This window comes from Dendrobates tinctorius, unplaced genomic scaffold (genome assembly GCF_039654945.1).
Source record: "Dendrobates tinctorius isolate UK_male_01 unplaced genomic scaffold, ASM3965494v1 ptg000170l, whole genome shotgun sequence".
Taxonomy (NCBI): Eukaryota; Metazoa; Chordata; class Amphibia; order Anura; family Dendrobatidae; genus Dendrobates; species Dendrobates tinctorius.
Window position 1 is genome coordinate 1,684,642 of NW_027361837.1, and position 22,986 is coordinate 1,707,627.

The window sequence follows — 22,986 nt, forward strand, 5'->3', positions numbered from 1 at the left end:
GGAATCTCTGAGTGGATATAAGGCTGCCGACGCCCTGCTGGGTTGCTGGTGATCCTCTCTGCTCTGAGCTCTGGACTCCAGTTTAGTCCTGTCTACTAAAGCTAAGTTTTCGTTCTGCTCCATGAGATTTTGTCTGGTTTACTTAGTGTTTGTGTTCAGCCAGCCCTGGTTGGGACTGGCTGAACTCCATTTTTGTCTCTGATCAGTTGATCTCTTTGCTCTGTTTTCAGAATATACCTGAGTGCTGATATAGTGATTTTAAAGTCTAGTGATTTCAGGGCCTTTTCTATCAGACGTGTTGGACATTATTTTTGGCAGGGTTTTTGCGTGATTGCAGACAGTTGCTTTTCTTTCCTGTCCTATCTAGTTAGTGAGGGCCCCATCGTTTGCTCAGCCTGTCTTTCTGTCTGTGTTTTCACCGTCAATACATGTTGGGGGCTGTCTATTGCTTTGGGGTCTGCTCTGGGGCAGTTTAGATTTCCCCTTTCTTTCTTTAGGTTTATTTAGTTCTCCGGCTGTGAACGAGGTGTCTAGGACCACCGTAGGAACACCCCACGGCTACTGTTAGTTGTTGTGAATAGGATCAGGGGTCTGCAATCCGCTAGCTACCAACCTCTCCGGTTTTATGGACTTAACTTGTATTTTTGTTTTTTCCTCCTCCGGTGACTCATTCATAACAGCCTGCAATCTTGGAGGCATGACCCCAATGCAAGACTCATTTCCTGTTGGTCACTGGGACTAAGGTCTTACCCGGTGGTAGGGTAGACTGAGGGGTGCTACCGTGATGATCTTGGGGGATCCAGGATGTGCGTAGGGTCCTCCTCGGTATCGACAGCAAGAAAGGATCTGGACATCGCATCAGCCTTGACGTTCCTCCTACCCGGGCAAAAATGCAATTCAAAATCGAAACGGGTGAAAAATAAGGACCATCTCGCTTTTCGTGGATGAAGTCTCTGTGCCGATCGGATGTAAGCCAAATTCTTATAGTCCGTGTAGATCTTAAAAGGATGCACAGCTCCTTCCAAAAGGTACCGCCATTCCTGCAACGCCATCTTGATGGCCAAAAGCTCCCTGTCACCAATGGAGTAATTCCGTTCCGGAGTGGAGAACGTCTTTGAGAAGAAGCCGCAGGTGACCAGTCGCCCGGAAGGAGACCTCAGAGAGTACGGCTCCGGCCCCGATGGAAGAGGCATCCATCTCCAAAATAAAAGGTTTGTTAGTCTCTGGGCGATGAAGGACTGGAACAGAAGCAAAGGCTTGCTTCAGGGCAAGGAAGGATTCTTCGGCCTTTGAGGACCAAACGTGCGGGTTGGCCCCCTTACGAATCAGAGAGGAGATGGGAGCGGTCAGGGAAGAAAAATGAGGGATGAATTGCCGGTAGTAATTGGAAAAACCCAGGAATCGTTGAATTGCCTTGACTCCATGAGGTTGTGGCCAGTTGAGTACGGCTGACACTTTCTCTGGATCCATGCTTAAGCCAGAATCAGAAACAATGTACCCCAGGAACGGAAGAGAGGTTTGTTCAAAGGAGCATATCTCCAGTTTCGCATATAGGCGATTCTCCCTCAGGCGTGAGAGGAATAGACGAACACTCTTCCTATGGGCAGTCAAATCCGAGAAGATAAGAATATCATCCAGATACACTACCACACAAGAGTACAGGAGATCTCGGAAAATGTCATTCACGAATTCCTGGAATACTGCGGGGGCATTGCACAAGCCGAAGGGCATGACCAAATACTCATAGTGGCCATCCCTGGTGTTGAACGCGGTCTTCAATTCGTCACCAGGGCGAATGCGGATGAGATTGTAGGCCCCACGAAGATCCAGTTTGGTGAAAATTCGTGCCCCCCGCAACCGATCAAACGGTTCCGGAATGAGAGGAAGCGGGTACTTGTTCTTGATAGTGATATCATTGAGGCCCCGGTAGTCGATGCAAGGATGAAGAGCCCCATCCTTCACGAAAAAGAAGCCCGCGCCTGCGGGTGAGGAAGACTTCCGGATAAAGCCTCTAGCCAGATTTTCCTGGACGTACTCGGACATGGCTTGGGATTAGAGAGGATTCAAAGGATAAATTCGGCCCCGGGGTGGAGTAGAGCCTGGAACGAGATCGATGGGGCAGTCATAAGGACGATGAGGGGGCAGGCACTCTGCCTCCTTTTTGTTGAAAACGTCCGCGAAGGACCAATAGGCTGAAGGCAAGCCCACGGGCGCCGCTGGAGTCCTAGGCGACTTGATTGGCTGAACGGGAAGAAGGCACGAAGAGTGGCACGACTGACCCCATCGAAGAATATCCCCAGATCGCCAATCGAGAACAGGCTCATGAGTCCTTAACCACGGAAGGCCTAAGAGGAGCGTGTGGGATAGCGAGGGCAGTACAAGGAAGGCTATCCTCTCCCGAAGTAGAGCTCCGACTTGTAATTCTACTACTTCGGTGACCAAAGTAATGACCTCCCGCAGGGGAGCGCTGTCGACAGAAGCTAACTGAGGAGACTCCAAGGATCTGACAGGTATCCGCAACTTTTTGACCGCCTCGAGCTGTATGAACTTAGTTCCTGGCAGCTCCAGAATCAATATAGGCCAGCTTAGAGACGCGGGAGGCACCAAGATTCAATAGGACAGATAGTGATACCTCTCCACCCTTGACCCTAACACCTAGGGAGGCCTCTCTTACCTGTCCTAGGCGGAGGCGTTTCCCGGCCGCACCGGACATGAGCGCAGAAGATGAGAGGAACTGCCGCAGTAAAGACAGAGACCCTTGTCGAACCACTCCTGGCGGCGCTGCTCTGCCGGTTTGAGGCGATCTACCTGCATAGGTTCCAACGCTGGGGCAGCGGAGGAAGAGCCAAACCGCGGACCGGAGGGACTGCCCGTTGCTAGGGAAACGCGGGGAAGTCTTCTCTCCCTGGCGGACTCGCGGGAGCGCTCCTGGAAGTGCAAGTCAATGCGAGTAGTCAGGGAAATGAGATCTTCCAGGGACATGGAATGTCCCGACCCGCCAGCTCGTCCTTGATACGAGCAGACAAACCCCGCCAAAATGCTCCCACCAAAACCTCGTTGTTCCACCCGAGCTCAGAGGACAGGGTGCGAAACTGAATGGCATATTGGCCCATAGAAAGAGTACCCTGGCGGAGATTAAAAAGGGACTCCGTGGTTGAGGCCAGGCGTCCCGGTTCGTCAAAAACCTTGCGAAAGGTCTCGAGGAACGTGGAGAGCTAGGAGACCACCGGATCGTCTCGCTCCCAGAGAGGGTTTACCCAGGACAATGCGTCACCCTCCAAGTGGGATACCATAAAGGCCACCTTGGCACGGTCCGTAGGATATTGCTGAGGCAGCAATTCAAAGTGCAATTGGCACTGATTAAGGAACCCCCTGCACAATCTGGGGTCCCCGCCATAGCGCAGAGGCTTAGCTAAACGTGGCGGTGGATGTGGTAGCGGCGCCTGAGCAGGGGCAGCCGCGGCAGACTGAAGAGAGAGGAGTCGGTTGCCCACCGAGGCCATATAATTTAAAATATGACCCTGAGTATCGCGTTGCTGGGCGAGTTCCTGCTGGAGACTGGCCAGCTGGGATGCACTTCCGGGATCAGAGGGTTGTAGTGCCGATAGCCGGGATTCCATAGACTTTAGGAAAGTCATGATCCAGGCCTGGTTGTCTCGTAGAGTCGCCAGTTCCTTCTGGATGGTTGCTGAGGTACCAGCGGGATTCATGGCCTGATCGTACTGTTAGGATCCCCGAGGGTGAACCCACTGGACCACGGCAACGAACCTCCCCTGGGCGAGCGGACCAGGTGGACCACCCCCTAAACAGGGAGTGTTAGGGACAGGCCCAGGGGAAACTATTACCGCGGCAGCTGGTACCCAGGCAGACGGGGGAGACCAGACAGGTAGTAGGCAAGGTAGCCGGAAGAGCGGTGAGAGCAAGATCAGGAAGTGCGGAGACACGGGCAGGCACGGGGGAAACCCAGGAACTTGAGCAGGACGGAGACACCGGGTGGTACGGCTGGAACACTGGGGTACAGGCTGGACGAATACACTGGATGGCACGGCAGGAACACAGGAGACTGGACCGGGGCAGAACGGCAGGAACACAGGAGACTGGACCGGGGCAGAACGGCAGGAACAAAGGAGACTGGACCGGGGCAGAACGGCAGGAACAAAGGAGACTGGATCGGGGCAGGAACACAGGAGACTGGATCGGGGCAGAACGGCAGCAACACAGGACAGGAGACCGGAGACACGGGAAGGCAAGGCAGGAACACTGGAAACACAGGAGAGAACAGGTAACACGGATGGGAACACAAGTAAAGCAGCAGGGAGCGGGGGAAGCAGCGGAGTACGCCAGCAAGAGTGGGGCCAGAATCACAAGGAAGTACAACTGACGATCAGGCAGCGTCACTAGGGAGCGACGGCCTGATATGGGAGAGTGAGGAGGAGCTTCCGGGTCAGGGTCCTCCTGACCATAGAGAGGACCAGGAGGAGCGACCGGCTCACAAAGGAGGAAGTGCGCGCGCCCGGTGAGACCTGCGGGGAGCGCGCGCCCGGGAGGACGCAAACGCTGTCATCAGAGCAGGGGAACAGACGAGGACGCGCCGGGAAGCTGCGGTCTGGTCAGTCTGATGGGTCACAGGAGGCGGCGGCGCGACAGGAGCGAGCGGCAACGTGACAACCAAATTTAATGTATCCATAAAAATGGCCCACCTTGTGTGTGATATGTAATATATTATATATTATATTATATTTGAGTAAAATGTAAATTGCTCTTTTATTCTATAAACTACTGACAATGTCTTCGAATTTCCAAGCACTAAATTTTGTATTTATTTTCAGAAAATGAGAAATGGTCAAAATAACAAGAAATGCAGTGCTCGCAGACCTGAAATAATCCAAAGAAAACAAGTGAAGCAACATGTGTACATATCTGTCTGGGATGATTTAGTGAATCCTGCTTTGAGCAGGGGGTTGGACCAGATGGCCCAGGAGGTCCCTTCCAACTCTACGATTCTATGACATTGACCTAATCAACGACAATCACAGACGTTAATCACTCGGTTACACCAGATGTCCTTACCCGTGTGTGGCAAGAACTTCACTATCGTTTGGATGTGTGTAGGGCAACAAACGGAGCCCACATCGAACTGCACTGAATAGGTATGAAACTGGGAGAGTTTTCTTTTATTTGGAGCAGATTTCACATTTCTGTCATTTTTGTTGCTTTCCAGTGACTGGTCAAAAGTGCACCATGACTATACGAACACACTGTATATCTCTCTTTCATTGATTAGTCATTTGAGTAATACTTTTCAATGCTAGCATTCAGAAGGATATAAAAAACTTCCTAAAGGATTGATATCATGATTAGAAGTTATCCCCTACTCAGAGAATAAGATAACTCCCAGATCACTTAGGATTGCTGGTTGTCACACCCCAAGATTGGCATGGAGCAGAGGTCAAGCATGTGCACCTCCCCTCCATTTATGCTCAATGAGAGTGCTTGTGATTGATGATCCAATGCCATTGGATTTAAGAGTCGTTCCTTATTGGAAGAGAGCGTTGCCAATGACGTTATGACCCCACTCACATGGAGAGACACATTTATGATTAGCTTGGGTTTAAACAAGTGAAAAACAATCTGAAAATGCAGTATATGATAGTTAGCCAATGTGCACACATTGAGTATTTGGTGAGTTTTTTTACCCCAGTATTTGTAAGCCAAAACCAGGGGTGGAACGGTCAGAGGAAAAGTATAATAGAAACATGTCACCACTTCTGCATTTTTCACCCACTCCTGGTTTTGGCTTACAAATATTCGGTAAAAATAACTCTCCAAATACTGAATGTGTGCATGTGGCCTTACACTAAAATTCTTGGCAGTCAGGAACATCGCATTCATGCTCCTTTTCCAATTTTGATTAGGTATATTAGGCTAGTTTCACATTTGCGCTTTTGAGCGCAGGGACGGCCTGCGCACGGCCGCCGCTAAGCCCCGCCCCTGCCGGTAGCTCCGCCTACCGGCGCATGACTCTGCATGCATCCTGCGTCCCCCATCTTTATCACTGGGGGCGCAGGCCGTGCACAGTATGCGTTTGGCGGCGTATGCGTCCTTTTCACGGTGCGCCGACCAGCGCCAAACGCAACCTGCTGCAGTTTGGTTGCACTCGGCGCACAGTGATAAGGACGCATGCGCCGCCGAACGCATACTTCGCACGGCCTGCGCCCGCAGTGATAAAGATAGGGGACGCAGGACGCATGCAGCGTCATGCGCCGGAAGGCGGAGTTACCGGCGGAGGCTCGGCAGGGGGCGGGGCTTAGCGGTGGCCGTGCGCAGGCCGTCGCTGCGCTCAAAAGCGCAAAGGTGAAACTAGCCTTACACGTGATCCACATTGAGCAGCATTTATTCACCACAGTGCATGTCAGCACACTGAATTTAGTAATGCACAGTCTTACCATCTGGAAGACAACCCGATCTTTCTCCCTTTCACAAGTCTGAAAAATGACTCTCTCTGTCGGAGCAATGTAGTCCACTGTCTGGAGAACTTCTGCAGGAAATAAAGTACAAGTGGTTGATCCATATTATGTTTACACTAGATGGTGGCCTGATTCTAACGCATCGGGTATTCTAGAATATGCATGTAGTTTATTTATGAAGATTTAAGAATAATGCAATGAATACACAGGATTTTCCAGGTAAAATATATACATCGAATTCCGCGCCAATTCGCGGCCGGACTGCGCCTGTCTGACTGGTCACGGCCAGCCAGGGGCGCGACCAATCAGCGACCCGGGATTTCCGTTACAGACAGAATTAGACAATTATATAGTAGATTGGAAACTGTTCACAGTTAAAAATTTGATTCAGTATTATTTGTCTGTAACTTTATACTCTTAGGCTGCATGCAAACTTTACAATATATTGCACCTGTTGCAAAAAGGAATACAAAATGCCGCAGGTTTACACAAAGGTCTTGCTAAACATTAACCATTCACAATCTTGGGGTTTTCCATTTTTTTTGGTCAATATGGCTATGTGAGGCCTTGTTTTTTGTGGGACGAGTTGTACTGGAAAATGGGAAAAAATTCAAAGTGCAATTCCACATTTTTTTTTTACCATTTTCACCAAATGCTAAAACTGCCCTGCCGTTATGATTCTCCAGGTCTTTTAGTGTTCGCAGATACCAAACTTGTATATGTTTTGAAAGGTTTTGAAAGTTTGAATGTGAAAAAAACCTATTTCAAAGAACCATAGTGTCTCCATTTTTCGGGATCTGTGGCTGGGTGAGGGCTTAGACCAGGTTCATACTGTGTTAAGGCAGCCCGTTCAACACATAGCGTTGACGGGCTGCGTTAACACTATAGCACAACGCGATATGTGTTATGCTATACCGCTAGCGCAGATGATTCATCTGCGCTAGCGGTGACGGAGCCTCAGATGCTGAAGCCCACGTCCGAGGGTCCATCACTGAATGACGGCACATCGCGAACGCATGCCGCTTTATGGCATGCGTCGCGATGCGCTTGACAATGGGGGTCTATGGCAGCATTAACGGACTGCGTTACACCGCGGTGTAACACAGTCCAACCGACTGCCATAACGCAGTGTGACTCCGGCCTTAGATAAGAAGCTTTGATTGCCTGTTATTGCAATGTTGAAATGAATAAAAAGAAAACGATAATTCTAGCGTTTCGGTTTTTTCTCATTACGTCGTTTACTGATCGGATTCTTTTTACTGTATATTTTGATAGATTGGGTGTTTCTACAGTAAACGCGGCGATACAAAATGTGTAATTTGTTATTTTATTTTGAATGGGGCGATTTAAAATTTTTATATTTAAAAAAAAAAAACTTTTCTTTTCACTTGCTTCAATAGTCTCCATGGGCAAACAGAAGCTGCGATAATCCGATCGCCGGTGCTACACATAGCAGGACTTCAGCTAAAATGATAATTTGCCCCAGCCACGGACGGGGCAGCTGCAATGACAACCACAGGGGTCTCCTGCAGACTCCAAGTTATCATGCCAACCCATCGGTGACCCGCGGTCGTGTTACACAGGCGCCAATGGGAGAGGTTTGTGATGCGCTTCTGACTCGAGCATATTAACCCCTTCATGACCCAGCCTATTTTTACCTTAATGACCTGGCCATTTTTTGCAATTCTGACCAATGTACCTTTATGACGTAGAAGAATATTCAGAATTGAGAGTCCTCAGTGGTTGATACCTTTTAATGGTTAACTGAAAAGATGGTAACACATTGCAAGCTTTCAAGACTACTTGAAATTTTGTTACCATCTTTTCAGTTAGCCATTAAAAGGTATCAACCACCGAGGACTCTCAATTCTGAATATTCTTCTATCTACTGGCTAACACAGTACAAAGATATATATCTTTCCTGTACCTTTATGAGGTAAATAACTCAGGAACGCTTCACCGGATTCTAGCGATTCTGAGATTGTTTTTTTCATGACATATTGGGCTTTATGTTAGTGGTAAATTTAGGTTGATAATTTTTGCGTTTGTGAAAAAAATGGAAATTTGGCGAAAATTTTGCAATTTTCAAATTTTGAATTTTTATTCTGTTAGGCTAAGTGCACACGCTGCGGAATGGGGTGCGGATTTGGCTGTGCGGATTTTGTAAAATCCGCAAGTAAATCTGCAGGTCAAAAGACCTGCGGTTTTACCTGCGGATTGCTCTGCAGTTTTGCCCTGCGGGTTTTCATCTCCACAATGGAGGAGATGGCAAACCGCAGCGGAATCTGCAGAAAGAATTGACATGTCAATTCTTTATGCGGTTTCAAAGCCGCAGGAAAACTGCGCGGAAAAATCTGCACCGTCTGCACTGCGGTTTTTTATTCCCATAGGGAATAATGGTACTGTACACCGCAGCAAAAACTGCTGCGGACCCGCAGCGGCCAAATCCGCTGCGGAACCGCAGCAGAATCCGCAGCGTGTGCACAAACCCTTAAACCAGAGAGTTAGGTGACACAAAATACTTGATAAATAACATTTCATTTTCCACATGTCTACTTTACATCAGCACAATTTTGGAAACAAAATTTTTTGTTAGGAAGTTAAGGGTTAAAAGCTGACCAGCGATTTCTCATTTTTACAACAAAATTTACAAAACCATTTTTTTAGGACCACCTCACATTTGAAGTCACTTTGAGGGGTCTATATGGCAGAAAATACCCAAAAGTGACACCATTCTAAAAACTGCACCCCTCAAGCTACTCAAAACTACATTCAAGAAGATTATTAACTCTTCAGGTGCTTCACAGGAACTAAAGCAACGCGGAAGAAAAAAATGGACATTTTAATTTTTCCAATAAAAATTTTCTTTTAGCATCAATTTTTTCATTTTCACATGGGCAACAGGATAAAATGGATCCTAAAATTTGTTGGGCAATTTCTCCTGAGTACACAAATACCTCATATGTGGTCATAAACCACTGTTTGGGCGCACGACAGGGCTCAGAAGGGAAGGAGCGCAATTTGACTTTTTGAATGGAAAATATGCTGGAATATTTAGCGGTTGCCATGTCGCGTTTGGAGAGCCCCCTGTGTGCCTAAACATTGGAGCTCCCCCACAAGTGACCCCATTCTGGAAACTAGACCCCCCCCCAAGGAACTTATCTAGATGTGTGGTGAGCACTTTGAACCCCTAAGTGCTTCACAGAAGTTTATAACACAGTGCAGTGAAAATAAAAAATCCTTTTTTTTCCTCAAAAATGATTTTTTAGCCCGCTATTATTTATTTTCCTAAGGGTAACAGGAGAAATTGGACCACAAAAGTTGTTGTCCAGTTTGTCCTGAGTACGCTGATACCCCACATGTGGGGGGAACCACTGTTTGGGCGCACGGCAGGGCTCAGAAGGGAAGGAGCGCCATTTGACTTTTTGAAAGGAAAATTAGCTCCAATCGTTAGACACCAGGTCGTGTTTGGAGAGCCGCTGTGTGACTAAACTTTGGAGCTTCCCCACAAATGACCCCATTTTGGAAACTGGATGCATAGTGAGCACTTTGAACCCCAAGGTGCTTCACTGAAGTTTATAACGCAAAGCTGTGAAAATAAATGTTTTTTTCCTCAAAAAATGATTTTTTTAGCCCGCAATTTTTTGTTTTTACAAGGGTAACAGGATAAAATGAACACCAAAAGTTGTTGTGTAATTTGTCCTGAGTACACAGATACCCGATATGTGGGAACCACTGTTTGGGCGCATGGAAGAGCTCGGAAGGGAAGGAGCGCCATTTTGGAATGCAAACTTTGATAGAATGTTCTGCGGGAGTCATGTTGCATTTGCAGAGCCCTTGATTTGCCTCAACAGGTGAAACCCCCACAAGTGACCCCATTTTGGAACCTAGACCCCCCAAGGAGCTTATCTAGATGTGTAGTGAGCACTTTGAACCCCCAAGTGCTTCACAGAAGTTTATAAACACAGAGCCGTGGAAAAAAAATATATTTTTTTCCCCACAATAGTTTTTTAACCCCCAATTTTTTTTTAAATTCCCAAGGGTAACAGGAGAAATAAGACCCCCAAAGCTGTTGTGCAGTTTTTCCTGAGTACGCTGATACCTCATATGTTGGGGTAAACCACTGTTTAGGCACATGTCGGGGCTTGGAAGAGAGGGAGCACCGTTTGACTTTTTGAACGCAAAATTGGATGGAATTAAAGAATCATAGAATCGTAGAGTTGGAAGGGACCTCCTGGGCCATCTGGTCCAACCCCCTGCTCAAAGCAGGATTTGCTAAATCATCCCAGTCAGATGTCTGTCCAGCCTCTGTTTGAAGACTTCCATTGAAGGAGAACTCACCACTTCTCGTGGCAGCTTGTTCCACTCATTGATCACTCTGTCAAAGTTTTTTCTAATATCTAATCTGTGTCTCCTCCCATTCAGTTTCATCCCATTGCTTCTAGTCTTTCCTTGTGCAAATGAGAATAAAGTTGATCCTTCTACAGTGTGACAGCCCTTTAGATATTTGTAGACAGCTATTAAGTCTCCTCTCAGTCTTCTCTTTTGCAAACTAAACAATCCCAAATCCTGCAACCTTTCCTCATAAGACAGGGTTTGCAGACTGGTCACCATTCTGGTTGCTCTTTTCTGAACTTGCTCCAGTTTATGTCTTTTTTAAAATGTGGTGCCCAAAACTGACCACAATATTCCAGATGAGGTCTGACCAAAGAGGAGCAGAGGGAAATAATGACTTCACGTGATCTAGACTGTATGCTTCTGTTAATACATCCTAGAATTGCATTTGCCTTTATTGCTGCTGCATCACACTGTTGACTCATATTCAGTCTGTGATCTATTAGTATACCCAAGTCTTTTTCACATGTGCTGTTGCTTAGGCCTATTCCTCCCATTCTGTATATGCTTTTTTCATTTTTATTGCCCAGATGTAGTACTTTGCATTTTTCCCTGTTAAAAACCATTCTGTTAGCTGCTGCCCACTGCTTCAGTTTATTTATATCTTTTTGAATTCTCTCTCTCTTCTCTAGTATTGGCTATCCCTCCTAGCTTTGTGTCATCAGCAAATTTAATCAGTTTACCCTCAATTCCTTCATCTAAATCGTTCATAAAGATGTTGAACAATACAGGGCCCAGGACAGAGCCCTGTGGTACCCCACTTGAGACATTCTTCCAACTGGATGTGCAGCCATTTACAACCACTCTTTGGGTCCGATCACTAAGCCAGTTATGAATCCACCTAACAGTTGCCTTGTCCATTCCATACTTAGTCATTTTTTCAATAAGGATTGTATGAGATACTTTGTCAAATGCTTTGCTGAAGTCAAGATATACTATATCTACAGCATTTCCTTGATCCACCCAATCAGTGATTCCGTCATAGAAGGAAATTAAGTTAGTCTGACATGACTTATTAGTTACAAACCCATGCTGACTCTGTTTAATCACTTCATTCTTATCCAGGTACTGACATACATGTTGTTTAATAATTTGTTCAAAGATCTTTCCTGGTATAGAGGTCAGACTCACCGGCCTATAGTTGCCTGGGTCCACCTTCTTCCCCTTTTTGAAGATAGGAACAACATTTGCTCTTCTCCAGTCTTCCGGGACTTCTCCTGTTCTCCAAGAATTTTCAAAGATTATGGAGAGGGGTTCAAAAATTTCTTCTGCTATCTCCTTCAGTACTCTGGGGTGTAATTCATCTGGACCTGGAGACTTGAATTCATTTAGGTTAGCTAAGTGTTTCCTCACTATCTTTCTGTTTATAGATATCCTGGATTCTTCTATTCCCTTAATAGGACAGTGAAGAACAGTTGATGTTACATTTCCTTTCTGAGAGAAAACAGATGCAAAATAGGAATTTCAAAGTTCGGCCTTCTCAACATCCTGTCTTACCATTTCATCATTTTCATCCAGTAAAAATCCTATAGCATCTTTGACTTTTCTTTTACTTTTGACATATCCCCAAAATCCTTTATTATTGCTTTTGACATCTCTTGCAAGCCTCAATTCATTGTCAGCTTTAGATAATCTGATTAGTGCCCTGCAGGTTCTGCAGACAGCATTATATTCTTCTTTAGATATGCCTCCCTCTTTCCATTTTATAAACATTTTTTTCTTCCTTTTTAGCATGTGCTTGTGTTCATCCATCCTGGCTTCCTTAAATGCTTCCTATTCTTCCCTCTTTTTGGAATTGTTAACAATTGTGCTTTGAGAATTTCATTTTTCAAGATTTCCCATCCTTCCTGGACATTTTTGTCTTTAACCCCTTCACCCCCAAGGGTGGTTTGCACGTTCATGACCGGGCCAATTTTTACAATTCTGACCACTGTACCTTTATGAGGTCATAACTCTGGAACGCTTCCATGGATCCCGGTGATTCTGACATTGTTTTCTCGTGACATATTGTACTTCATGTTAGTGGTAAAATTTCATTCAAATAACTTGCGTTTATTTGTGAGAAAAACGGAAATTTGGCGAAAATTTCGCAATTTTCCAACATTGAATTTTTATGCCCTTAAATCACAGAGATACAGCACACAAAAAACTTCATAACTAACATTTCCCACATGTTTACTTTACATCAGCACAATTTTGGAACCAAAATTTTTTTTTGTTAGGAAGTTAAAAGGGTTAAAAGTTGACCAGCCATTTCTCATTTTTACACCATTTTATTTTTAGGACCACATCACATTTGAAGCCACTTTGAGGGGTCTATATGATAGAAAATACCCAAAAGTGACACCATTCTAAAAACTGCACCCCTTAAGGTGCTCAAAACCACATTTAAGAAGTTTATTAACCCTTTAGGTGCGTCACAGGAATTTTTTTGAATATTTAAAAAAAAATGAACATCTAACTTTTTTTCATAAAAAAAATACTTCAGGTTCAATTTTTTTTATTTTACCAAGGGTAACAGGAGAAATTGGACTGCAAAAGTTATTGTGCAATTTGTCCTGAGTACGCCGATACCTGATATGTGGTGGGGAACGACTGTTCCAGCGCATGGCAGAGCTCAGAATGGAAGGAGTGCCGGTTGACTTTTTCAATGCAAAATTGGCTGGAATTCAGATTGGACGCCATGTCACGATTGGAGAGTCCCTGATGTACCTAATCAGTGGAAACCCCCTACAAGTGACCCCATTTTGGAAACTAGACCCCCCCCAAGGAACTTATCTAGATATGTGGTGAGAATGTTGAACCCACAAGGGCTTTACAGAAGTTTATAACGTACAGCGGTACAATTAAAAAATCATATTTTTTCCACAAAAATTATCTTTTCACCCCAATTTTTATTTTCCCAAGGGTAACAGGACCCTAAAAGTTATTGTGCAATTTGTCCTGAGTACGCTGATACCCCACATGTGGGGGTAAACCACTATTTGGGCGCATGGCAGAGCTCTGAAGGGAAGCAGCGCCATTTGACGTTTTTGGCTGGAATTGAGATCGGACACCATGTCGCGATTGGAAAACCCCTGATGTACCTAAACAGTGGAACCCCCCCACAAATGACACCATTTTGTAAACTAGACCCCCCAAGGAACTTATCTAGATGTGTGGTGAGCACTTTGAACCCCCCAGTGCTTCACAGAAGTTTATAACGCCCGGGCGTGAAAATAAAAAAATCGTATTTTTTCCACAAACATGATCAATTAGTCCCCAATTTTTTTATTTTCCCAAGGGTAACAGGAGAAATTGAACCCCAAAAGTTGTTGTCCAATTTGTCCTGAGTACGCCGACACCCCATATGTGGGAGAAAACTACTGTATGGACACACGTCGGGGCTCGGAAGGGAAGCAGTGACGTTTTGGAATGCAGACTTTGATGGAATGGTCTGCGGGTGTCATGTGCGTTTGGAGAGCCCCTGATGTTCCTAAACTATTGAAACTCCCCATAAGTGACCCCATTTTGGACACTAGACCCCCCACGGAACTTATCTAGATGTGTGGTGAGCACTTTGAACCCCCAAGTGCTTCACAGAAGTTTATAACGCTCGGACGTGAAAATAAAAAAATCATTTTTTTCCACAAAAATGATATTTTTGCCCCCAATTTTTTATTTTCCTAAGGGTAACAGGAGAAATTGGACCGCAAAAATTGTTTTGCAATTTGTCGTGAGTAGGCTGATACCCTACATGTGGGAGAAAAACACTGTTTGAGCGCATGGCAGAGCTTGGAAGGGAAGGAGCACCATTTGACTTTTTGAACTCAGAATTGACTGGAATTGAGATCAGACGCCATGTTGCATTTGGAGAGCCCCTGATGTGCCCAAACAGTGGAAACCCCCAATTCTAACTCCAACCCGAACCCCAACACACCCCTAACCCTAATCTCAGCCCTAACCCTAGCCCAAACCCTAACCCTAGCCCTAACCCTAATGGAAAAATGGAAATAAATACATTTTTTTTATTTTATTATTTTTCCCTAAGGGGGTGATAACGGGGGGTTTGACTTACTATTTATGGCGGTTTTTATGTTTGGCAGCTGTCGCACGCTAAAAGACGCTTTTTATTGTAAAAATAGTTTTTGCATCACCACATATTGAGAGCTATAATTTTTCCGTATTTTGACACACCGAGTCATGTGAGGTCTTATTTTTTGCGGGACGAGTTGACGTTTTTATTGGTACCATTTTCGGGCATGTGACTTTTTTTGATCGCTTTTTATTCCGATTTTTGGGACGCAGAATGAACAAAAACCAGCGTTTCATGAATTTCTTTTGGGGGGTGCGTTTACACCGTTCCGCGTGCGGTAAAATTGATAAAGCGGTTTTATTCTTCGGGTTGGTACGGTTACAGCGATACCTCATTTAGGTCTTTTTTTATGTTTTGTCGGTTTTATGCAATGAAAACTATTATATAAAAAATAATTATTTTTGCATCGATTTATTCTGCGAGCTATAACTTATTTTTTCGCTGATGATGCTGTATGGCGGCTCGTTTTTTGCGGGACAAGATGACATTTTCAGCGGTACCATGGATATTTATATGCGTCTTTTTGATTGCGCGTTATTACACTTTTTGTTTGGCGGTATGATAATAAATCATTATTTTTTGCTTCTTTTTTATTTTTATTTTTTAAGGGGTTCGCTAAAGGGGTTAACTAATGGGACAGTTTTATAGGACGGGTCGTTACGGACGCGGCGATACCTAATATGTGTACTTTTATTGGGTTTTTTTTTTTATTTCCAAAAAATGGATTTATTGGGGGAATGTTTTTTTTTTTCTAATTTATTTGGCGATTTTTTTTATTATTTTAACACTTTTTTTTTTTTTTTAAACTTTATTAAATAGTCCCAGGTGGGACATCACTGTCCTGTGACAGATCGCTGATCTGTCACATCACAGATCACTGTGACAGATCAGCGATCTGTCACAGGCAGTGCAGAAGGCTTCCTCATGCCTGCGCTTTGCAGGCACTGAGGAAGCCAGCTTCCTGCAGGCCCCCGAAGGCCCCCGTCGCCATCTTGGATTCAGGGGCCTGCAGGAAAGGAGCCCCCCGCAGCAGTGCTGCACATTGCGCTGCCGTGGGGGGCTCAGGGAAGCACGGAGGGAGCCCCCTCCCTGCAGATGCTTCCCTTTAACCCCCGATACACCGCGATCATTTTTGATCGCGGTGTGCAAGGGGTTAAAGTGTCGGGGGCGGTCCGTGACCGACCCCTGACACATTGTGCCGGGTGTCAGCTGTGATAATCAGCTGACACCCGGCCGCGATCAGCGGCGCTCACCACGTGGGCGCTGCTGATCGCAGTAGACGTACTATCCCGTCCATGGGCATAGGGGCCCAGGTCCCATGAACGGGATAGTACGTCGGATGGCAGGAAGGGGTTAAGGATATCCAGCCATTGGATCCCTCCAATTCTCTTTCTGAATCCCTTAAAATCTGCCTTTCTGAAATCTAACCTTGACGTCTGAGTCTTCACAGGTCTTCCTCCTCTAGTTATCCAAAATTCAAAAATAGCATGGTCACTACCTCCTAGGGTCCCAGCCACTTTTACCTCCTCAACCATTTCCTCCCTGTTTATAAGGATTAGATCCAAGGTAGCAGTTCCCCTTGTTTTCTCCCCTACCTTTTGGAAGATAAAGTTGTCAGCAAGAGAGGATAAGAATTTCCTTGACCTGTTAGTTTTGCCTGAGAGAGATTCCCAACAAATGTCTGGGAATCGCATTTGGAGACCCCCTGATGTGCCTAAACAGTGGAAACCCTTAACCCTAATCCCAACCCTAACCATAACTAACCACAAGCCTAAACGCTAATCCCAACACACCCCTATCCCTAATTTTAACCCCAATTCCAACCCTAACCCCCAACCCTAACAGAAAAATAAAAATTTTATTTATTTTATCATTTATCCCTACCTATGGGAGTGATAAGGGGGGGGGGGGTGTGATTTACTATTTTTTTTATTTTGATCACTGTGATAGATCCTATCACAGTGATCAAAAAGAATGAATGGAATCTGCAGCTTGGCAGATTCGATGGGCGCACTGCGCATGCGCCCACCATATTGGAAGATGGCAGCAAGACATCGGGAGCCACAGCGGACTCGGAAGGTAACCGGGGGGGGGGTGATCGGAAGGCGGGGGGAGTGAAGGGAAGGATTTGGGGGAGCAGATGCTGACCGTGGCGGCCGATCACCGCCTTCAGTCGGTGGCCGATCGCCCCCGTCAGTCTGTAAGGGGGGGGGTCAGATCGGTGTCTCGAGCCATGCAAGATACTATTTCAGCATCGGCCATGGCTGGATTGTAATATTTCATCAAATTTCATTGATGAAATATTACTATCGCTCCGATTGGCTGTTGAAAGTGAAACAGCCAAATCAGAGCAATCATAGCCAAGGGGGGGGCAAAGCCACCCCCTCTGGGGTGAAGCAGAAAGCCCCCTGTACCTGCGCCTCGGGTGACCTTTCAGTGACCCCGGTCACCCAACCAGCAGGAGGGCGATCCCCCCATGACACAGCATATGCGTCACAGGTCGAATTGGCACCGACTTTCATGACGCATACGCTGTGTCACAGGTCGGGAAGGAGTTAAATACCACTGCCAGAGATTGACAGCACCATTTAAACATGGGTGGATTGTGATTCTATCCATGGCTGTTAGGGCACGTCTGCTCATAAAAACAGATGACAAGTGCTGGAAAACATGCGAGTACACAACCTGTGATGTAGCTATACGTCATAGGTCGTGAAGGGGTTAACAATAATAAAGTTATAAAATGCGTCTTAACTTTGTGGACCAAATTAAGCTATAAAATGATATAAACTTAGTCTAGTTGGTCTAAAGATGTGCCAGATTTATGAACCAGCATGAGGTACAAACATTATTTTCATTTTATGACTGCCTATATACCATGCACAAGGCGCACAACCCAATAATTGTAAACGTAATAAAGCACTGGGGTGCAATATCCGTGGTGAACCATAATAGCAAGGGAGAAGAAAAGAAACCACTGTAGAATATGCACTCCAACAATCTTGTCATAATAGAGGAAAGCTTTATTAGCAACCAAAAAGGATTAAAAACAAATAAAAAACATGTGCCCCCCACACACAAAAAGCAAGGTGAATACAGCAGCACAATAAATTGAGTATGATAAAGTCAGCAGATAATTGTAGGACTGCTAATCCATTTACATCAATGTCCCAAAGGCATGTAATAACCCAGCAGCACACTCAAAATATTCGGCTGAATAGAGAACCATGTGTGGACAAGGCCAACTACCACCCAAAATACCTGTAGTGAGTACCAAAACAAGTGGTATCAGAAGGAGAAACAACCTGAGAAAGACTGTAGTATAGAAGCAATCTATTCTGAAATGATAAATGCCTAAATAACAGTACAAATCAAAAGTGAACCTCAGTGTGCAGATGGAAACCCTAGATACAAGTGCAGAACCGGCACCAAGCTGGATAAACAATCATGAGCCCTGCGATGGTGATGTATGAATGAGAGGTCACCTGGGAATCATAACTGGCTGGTAACAGAAGAAAAATGGGAGGAATGGGCGAGGAACCAGCACGCCACGCCTATAGCCGTGTGCAAACGGCTTCATCAGGGGTAGTACCAATATACTGTTAACGCACGTTTGAAATACCTCGATCATTAGTTGTCAGTGTGTACCGGTGAGTGTCGGGATCAGATGGTCGGAAGCAGAAGTTTCGTCATGGGGATGTGAATGAAGTGTGGGCAGACGTCTCTGCCCACACTAACCCAGTGCACTTGCGCCGACTGCTGAGACCAGCGCTGCACAGGGAAGAAATTAAGGCGCCTGAACAGCTCCCGGGAGATGAGAATGCAACTTAGCATCAAGTGGAATAAGAATAATACGTAAAGATCAGCACAGGGCTAAACAAGAGAAAGGATCACAAGTAGGGGCGCAAGGGATACCAAAAATGAATGAATAAATTTGTAAAAGGGATGTAGCTATTTGTATGAGTGTGTATAAATAAAAATAAGAATGTGAATAGAGTTAGGAATAAGAAATGAAAAAAAAAAAAATCTAAGGTTTTTTTCAAAAAGGGTAATACATAATAAACAATAAAAATGCAAAAATAAAAATTAATTAAAAGGAAAAAAATTAACAAAAAATGCAAAATAATAAAACCTGAAATATAAAAAATGGAAAATACAAGGTTAAATATCATGTATATACACGAAAGTGTATGAACCATACATAAATATATGAAATAATTCCTCACAAAAGTGTTTAAGCCGTAAACATAAGATTTATTGAAAAGAATATGCATATATATTCATACACGTGTACATACATACACATGGTATATTTAGACTGTAATCAGAAATTAGCCTGGAAATCCAGTTAACTATGAATAAAGGTATGCATTTTTATGCCTAAATAACAGTACGATGCGCCAATTCTGGCACTTAGCCCCTCTCTTCCCACTGCCTTGTAGCAGTGGCATATAGGGTAATAAGGGGTTAATGTCACCTTGCTATTGTAAGGAGACATTAAGCCCGGTTAATAATGGAGAAGCGTCAATAAGATACCTATCCAATATTAATCTTATAGTATCAAAGGGTTAAAAAAACACAAACAAGAATAAAGTATTTTCATGAAATAAAACGTACTTTTTTTCAAAATTTTTATTGTACACCTAAATTCATTTGAAGCCATCGATAACCTGCAAAAAAATGTAAAAAACAAACCAACAATATACTCCCTGTCCGATGTAATCCCATTAATAACAATTGTCCAACTGCGATCTCCCCTATAGCTCTGTCACATCAGATCTTTTTTAGACCTGCGGTTTTGCTGCAGAATTGCCCGACTCAATGCAAGCCAATGGGTGCAGAAACGCTGCAGATCCGCACAAAGAATTGACATGCTGCAGAAATTAAAACGCTGCCAATCCGTGCATTTTTTTTCCGCAGCGTGCACAGCGTTTTTGGATTTCCCATTAACATTGTGTGCACTCTGCACTGCGGATTTGATGCAATTCCATGCATCCAGAAACGCCGCGGAAATGTGTGCACATACCCTAAATATTTGGCAAATGCCAGAATATTGACAGATAGACACTGTTTTAAGGCATTTTTATTACTTACTGAAATGTCAAAAGTTTACATACACTACGATTACTATGCCTTTAGACAATTCTCGACTGCCCATATAGTGATGTCATGTGTTTGGAAGCTTCTGAATGTATTTTTTGCAACATCTGAGTTAATTAGAGACACACCTGTGGATGTATTTTAAATCACACCTGAAACACACTGCTTCTTTGTGTAGCATCATGTGAAAGTCTCAAGAAATCAGTCAAGATATCAGGAGGAGAATTGTGAACCTGCACAAGTCAGGCTCATTCTTGGGTACAATTTCAAGATATCTGAAGGTGCCTCGTTCATCTGTACAAACAATTATACACAAGTACAAACAAGATGGAAATGTCCAGCTATCATACCGCTCAGGAAGGAGATGGGTTCTGTATCCCAGAGATGAACGTGCTTTGGTCCGACATCATCTGCATATCAACCAAGGACAAAAGCAAAAGATCTTGTGAAGATGGTGGAAGCAGGTCAGATTGTGTCAATATCCACAGTGAAAAGAGTACTGTATCAACATGGGCTGAAGGGCCACTCGGCCAGGAAGAAGCCATTATTCCAAAATAAACCAAAAAAGTCAGAAGAATGTTTGCAAATGCATACAGGAACAAAGACCTTAATTTTTGGAGACATGTCCTGTGGCATTGCAGCATAACATCGCGATTCCACCCGCGGCTATTCCAGGCACATGTCAGCTGTTCAAAACAGCCGGAACCCACATCAAAGGGAGGGAGTCCGACATCGGCGTACTATTAAGCCCAATGTCGGAAATAGGTTAATAATATAACTATCGTTACAAAATATTCAGTTTTACTTATAGTAGTTTTAATATAGGGTGTATTTTTTTTTTGCATCAACAAAATTTATCTAGTATTCTGTGTGACCTCCATGATTTTGATTCTTAAGGACAGCACCAAATCGTTTAGGCATAAAAGAACAAGATGGTGACATAGATATTGCATAGATGTAGATCTTTTTCCATTCTTCATGAACGACCTCTTTTAGAGCCTGGATGCTGGATGGAGAGTGACGACAATTTGTCTCTTCAGAATTCCCATAGGTGATCCAACTGGGCTCAGTCTAAGGCCGGGGTCACACCTGCGTGTGTAATGCGAATCTCTCGCATCAATACCAGGCGCTGCCGCCGGCACTTGGGACCGGAGTGTGCAGCTGCATAGAAATACATGCAGCCGCACACTCCGATGCCGAGTGCCGGCAGCAGCGCCGAGTATTGATGCACGAGTTTCTCGCATTAAACACACAAGTGTGACCTCGGCCTAAGAGACATAGTTGGGTCACAGAATCATTTTCATCATATTCTTCTTCAGAAATGCAAGAGTGGCCTTATGTGTGTTTTGGATCATTATTATGTTGGAAAAATCCATGTCTCCAAGGGTACAGAATGGTGGTAGCATCTTCTCTTTCAGTATAGAGACGTACAGTACCATTCAAAAGTTTAGGGTCACTTAGAAACGTCATTTTTTAAAGAAAAGCACAGTTTTTTCCAATGAAGCTAACATTAAAGGGAATCTGTCACCCCTTTTTTGAGATATCATATAATGATATCATTCAATTGTGTGTCACATAAGGATTCTCTTAGTACTTTTGCTTCCCCCTGACCCCGCAACTTTCATGCATAAATACCTTTTTTATATCGGTTCAGATGTACGTAAACTGCCGCTGTCCGGTCCGCTGGGCGGGGCTTATTCAACTGCTCTCCCCTCCCTGTCTTGCTCTACGCATTTCTTCTTGTGTAGAGCAAGACAGGGGGGGAGCAGTTGAAACTTATTCCAAACTTATTTTTATGCCCTTAATTCAGAGTTATAAAATAAAATATAAAATAGTTAAGAAATAACATTTCCCACAAGTCTACTTTACAACAGCATAATTTTTGAAACTTTTTTTTTTTCTTTGTTACGAAGTTAGAAGGGTTAAAAGTTTCATTTTTTCAACCAAATTTACAAAACCTTTTTTTTTTTTTTTGACACATTTGAAGTGTCTTTGTCACAAAAAAAATGTACTTTAAACCCAAACTTTTTTTTATTTTCGCAAAAGTAACAGAAAAATTGGACCCCAAAATTTGTTGTACAATTTCTACTTAGGCTGGTTTCACATTAGCGTTTTTGCGCGCAGTGCATCGTGCGCATGTGCCCCTATGTTTAACATGTCGGGCGTACGCATGTTCTAGCTCTTGTACGCGTTCATGTGCGATTTCTTGCAAAAGCGCTTTTTGCAGGTGTGCGCCTATACGCGCTAGACGCTACATGTTGCATTTTTTGTTCCACCCAACCTTGTCAAAAAAACGCATACGATCGCATGTGCACAGAATGCGCCAAAAAAACACATTAGCGTCTATGGGGTCGCAGGCATGCGCATGGACATGCGCGCACATGCGATTTTTGAGCAAACAATGTCTTGACACTGGTTTAAACCACCCCCTACACAAAGAAACATTGTTTGGGGGGTAGAGTTGATAAAAGAAGGTGTTTGCACTTGCAGACCACTATTCTACATACAGCCTACAAGCGACACAAGAGGATCCAGTCATTTTGAGATAAGCAGGAACTTCAAGAATGTGCGTATTCTAAACCTAATGTCTGCCTGTCCTTTTTTAAATTTATTATGTACTAATGTATTTTTTTTTTTTTTATTGCAGCATGTCTTCTGGAGAGGAGTACACACCGGCCCGTGGTGAACTGGCTCAAGCAGAGCGTGAAGTGAGTATCTTCCTGCCCTACATTTTGGGTAAGTATTCGCTGCTGCATGTACACATGTGGCAAATTAATTTTTGTTCTTTTTCAAACCTCATCGGCCACGGCAAGTGAGGACGAACAGCAGGAGCAGCCAAGCGAAGTGCCGGCGGGGAGAAGGCCTGTAAGTATAGACTGACTGCGAATGTCCCCTTTTTTTATTTTTTTTTCCCTCTGCTTTTTTCTGTCCTGGTTTTATCTTCAATCT

General features: G+C 44.4%; 1 protein-coding gene across 2 annotated transcripts in view; it reads right to left on the minus strand.

Moving 5' to 3' along the window:
• Nucleotides 1-22,986, minus strand: part of DUS2 (dihydrouridine synthase 2) — a 291,549-nt gene that overhangs the window by 214,457 nt on the left and 54,106 nt on the right. Inside the window, exons 4-5 of one of the 2 annotated variants that reach the window (XM_073550792.1) lie at nucleotides 20,388-20,447; nucleotides 6,447-6,538 (exon numbers count right to left, since the gene is read on the minus strand). In XM_073550792.1, coding sequence (XP_073406893.1) covers nucleotides 6,447-6,538; nucleotides 20,388-20,447 — 152 coding nt within the window. The remainder of the gene's footprint in view (nucleotides 1-6,446; nucleotides 6,539-20,387; nucleotides 20,448-22,986) is intronic. The other variant, XM_073550793.1, reaches the window with a different exon arrangement.